Source organism: Gavialis gangeticus, unplaced genomic scaffold (assembly GCF_001723915.1).
Source record: "Gavialis gangeticus isolate Ggan-Ray unplaced genomic scaffold, GavGan_comp1, whole genome shotgun sequence".
Lineage (NCBI taxonomy): Eukaryota > Metazoa > Chordata > Crocodylia > Gavialidae > Gavialis > Gavialis gangeticus.
Window position 1 is genome coordinate 471,225 of NW_017729028.1, and position 3,746 is coordinate 474,970.

The window sequence follows — 3,746 nt, forward strand, 5'->3', positions numbered from 1 at the left end:
CACAGGACACTATCATAATGGGGATGGCAACTACAGAAATACAATGAGCGAAGAGCACAGATCCATACAAGAGCCTATATTTTGCTGCGCATCACTCCCACAATGCACTGCACAAGGCAGCTGACTTCAGGCTTCCACCGCACAAGAGTGAATTTACCACACATATAAACACAATTTTTTGTCTAAAAAGGGACACTGCATAAGAGCGAATGTGCACATACTGAACCCACATAAAGTACGGTAAACATGTATTTTACCGTTCTCCCTCAGAGAATTCAGAATACCAGCAGTAAAACTGATCAGTCTAGTTAATTTCCATCTGCTACAGCTACAATGCTGAAAAAATAGAAATAGCAAAGGCTTTGGGTCTATCTGCGGACGCAGGAAAACAAAAAAAGTACATTAGCTTATACACAACTGCCATTTAAAATGTCCATTATATCATGGGATTTTTTTTTTCTTCCACATAAATAAAGCAAAATATTTACTCAACCTGACAGGACAAATCTCTTTGTTTTCCAGGATTAACTTCAAGCTCACCACTGGTAAAACTGAACCTCAGACTAGCTAATCTTCACAGGTATGACTCTAGGAGGGGCACCAAGTTTCTTCACACCAACAGCTGTACATTTTCTGTTAGTCTGAACAAGGATTCCCTGTACTTTTACTAGCAAAACATTTAGTTAAAAGCTATACAATCCTCCGTGGGCATATGGGGCACCTATATACATACCAACACATGCTAATTAGCATCAGAGCAGACAATTAAATCAAGTCTGCTGGAGTGTGCTAATTAGCACTCTCCAGCAACTTCCGCATCATGTGCGGTCAGCATGCCCATGCTTCAAAATGGCAGGAGGGGCACTTTAACTAAAGCTCGTCTTTAATTAGAGAGCTTCTCTAATTAAAGTGCCATCCCACCCAGGAGTACATGTAAAGTTGTCTGTGGATGTTACATGTAGTTATAACTACATATATGCAATGCTTCTGCAATTTCTAGAAGAGGTTGATATTGCTAAAAACAGTTTTAAAATCTATTTACCAGTACTTCCACTTTGAAAAATAAACTTACAAGGGTGTAATTTACTTAACTATAGCTGAGTTAATCAGACAGATAACTTGCACTTATTTTCAGATCTGGCTTGAGTGACTGACTTTTTTTAATATTAAAACCCCCCCACAAAAACAAGCATTTTGGAAAAGTACATATAGTAGAAGAAAAATCTTATTTTAAACTAGATATGGACTGCTAGATGTGCAACACTGTGGCACATCCCAGAAATATTAAAACGCAAGCTCTAAATTGTTAAAGTGTACTTACTTCTATTGTAGCAGGTTGCCAGCACACCTTTATCTGCAGGACTGGCACTGATTTGCCAAATTTCACCCACTTGATGGAGAAGAACATTTTTGTTTATAATGTTATTTTCATCATCAAAATCTATGATGTGAATCTGCAAATACAATAAAAGAAACATTAGGGCCTCAAATGTTTTCCCGTTGGACTTAATTATACAAGATGATTGCACCAAACCATCAAACGTGAATTTTACGGCTAATATCCACTTTAATTAATTGTTATAGTAACAATATAACATTTCTTTAATTTCATGAATGATATTTTCTCCAAAACCAAAATGTCCTTGTTATGAAGAAATCCCATTTCCTCTTCCTGTTCCTGCAACTTCAAAAGCACACTACATTTGCTATGGTGGTTAAAAAAAAAAAGACCTGGAGGAGTCCTAGCTTTCCAACTCATCATTTCCCAGCACTAAACAGAAATGTATAGACTGAGGGTGTAAACGATTAGAAATATACGCGTTTACACCCTCAGTCTACATGTCTGTTTGTGTATCCAAGTGACCAGAACTAAACCTTCTTTACAGGAATAAAGCAGGAGGAGTTTCACTGGATACCCTATTGAAACTCTTGTAGATCCCTGTTTAACTGCCACATATACATCTACACCATTTAAAAACAAGCTATAGGCAGTCTTCTCCATGGACTGCCACCTTGATGGGCTAGAGAGGCTTGCATATACCGATGACCTCAAGAGCAACACCATCAGGAGTCCTGTATTTCTGGTAGGGTCATTCAGGGTGGTAAGGTCAAAGGTGAGGCATCAGATGAAGACCAGACCAACACAACACAAAGATCTCAATGGTGGAGCAGGCAGATGCAGAAGCCATACTTCTCAATAGCTGTAAAAGCAGATGAAGTCTGCGGTGGAGGAGTAACCCCAGTTGTCTTGGATCACCTTGCCGCTGGAAATAGGTTTCTCCTCCACCAAGATCCATTCGACTGTCAATGCGCAATGGCCCCCTCACATTAAAACAAGTTATGCACAAGCTTCTCCCAGTGGCACAATATCTACTACAATAACCAAGACTAATACCCATAACTTCTACAAAGTCCTGCAGTGACGGATGAGTGGCAATGGGGACAAAGTGATCACCGGTAGTCCCTAATCACAGATCCACATGCAGGCAGTGACTTCATAATGGTTACTTCAGCCTTGATCTGGGACAGAATAGTGATATGGCAACTGCAATTGTGACTGAGAAGTCCTTTTTAGGACTCCCTTTCCTCACCTCACCCCACATGGGGAGGGGGCTAGAAAAGGTGCCCCAAACATAGGCTATCCCTGTGTGTCAAGTGGACAAGTATACTTTTTACCTTACCTAACTGGATAGCCGCTTTCAGGGGGATCACTAATTTCAGTTGAAACACAGAAATGTCTTTTGCATCCATACTAGATGATCTGAACAGTGACAGACCTAAATGCAGAACAGCTCTTGTCACCCAAGAACTCCTGTGATATAAAATTAATATCACTGCTCTCACAAAGACCAGATGTGCAGATGAAGACCAACTGAGGTGGGTAGGCGCGTGATATACATTCTTCTTGAAAAAGAAACCTGCAAACTATTGGCCAATACATGGCCCTGGTTTTGCCATTAAGAACCAGATTGTCAGTCAAATGCCCAAATTCCCTGTCAGCACCTCATGGCTTTCTGCCTCCAGCTGACCAACAATTTGTTAGCTTCTGTCACCAGTACATATGCCCCTACACTCTATGCCAAGGAAGAACAGAAAGAACAGTTTCATGTTGACCTTGATGACCAATTCCAACAGCACCCTCTTACTAAATATGCAAAGCATGACCTTGTCATTACTAAAACTATTTTCAGACAATGTGACAGGTACAAAACAACATAGCAACACCCCCACTCAATACAATGGCACCTCCTCGATTATATCATCATAACAGCATGTGATCTAAAAGCCATCTGTATCGCATATGTCATGAAAGGAGCTGATGACTGCTGAACTAGTCATTGTTTAGTTAAATCAATCGTGTCCATCAGGGTTCCACTGAAACATCAAAAGCAACCCAAATTGGTACAACATGAAATGCCTTCAGACCCCTAGCCACCAAAGCTCTCCAAACACATCTCAATAAGAAACTCATCAATCTTAGGATTAAAAGTGATAACACTTGTGTTCCGGAAAGATTCACAAGCTCTAAAAGAGACCATCCATGAGGCTTTCACAGAATCAATTGGCTTTAAATCACCCAACACTATCAAGACTAGTTTGACAAAAACAATGCTGAGATCGACACCTCTCTCAAGCAGAAGAGTAAAGCTTTTTGACTTCTACGCTGACTCAGAAGCAGAGAATTTTTGGCAACTTAAAGCTGAAGCCCAGAGGAAGATTTGAAAAAAAAAAAAAAAAAAAAAAAA

General features: G+C 40.0%; 1 protein-coding gene across 2 annotated transcripts in view; it reads right to left on the reverse strand.

Moving 5' to 3' along the window:
• Positions 1 to 3,746, reverse strand: part of TSSC1 (tumor suppressing subtransferable candidate 1) — a 231,770-nt gene that overhangs the window by 185,514 nt on the left and 42,510 nt on the right. For both annotated transcript variants that reach the window (XM_019520704.1, XM_019520705.1), the window contains exon 3: positions 1,322 to 1,454. In XM_019520704.1, the coding sequence (XP_019376249.1) occupies positions 1,322 to 1,454 (133 nt within the window). The remainder of the gene's footprint in view (positions 1 to 1,321; positions 1,455 to 3,746) is intronic.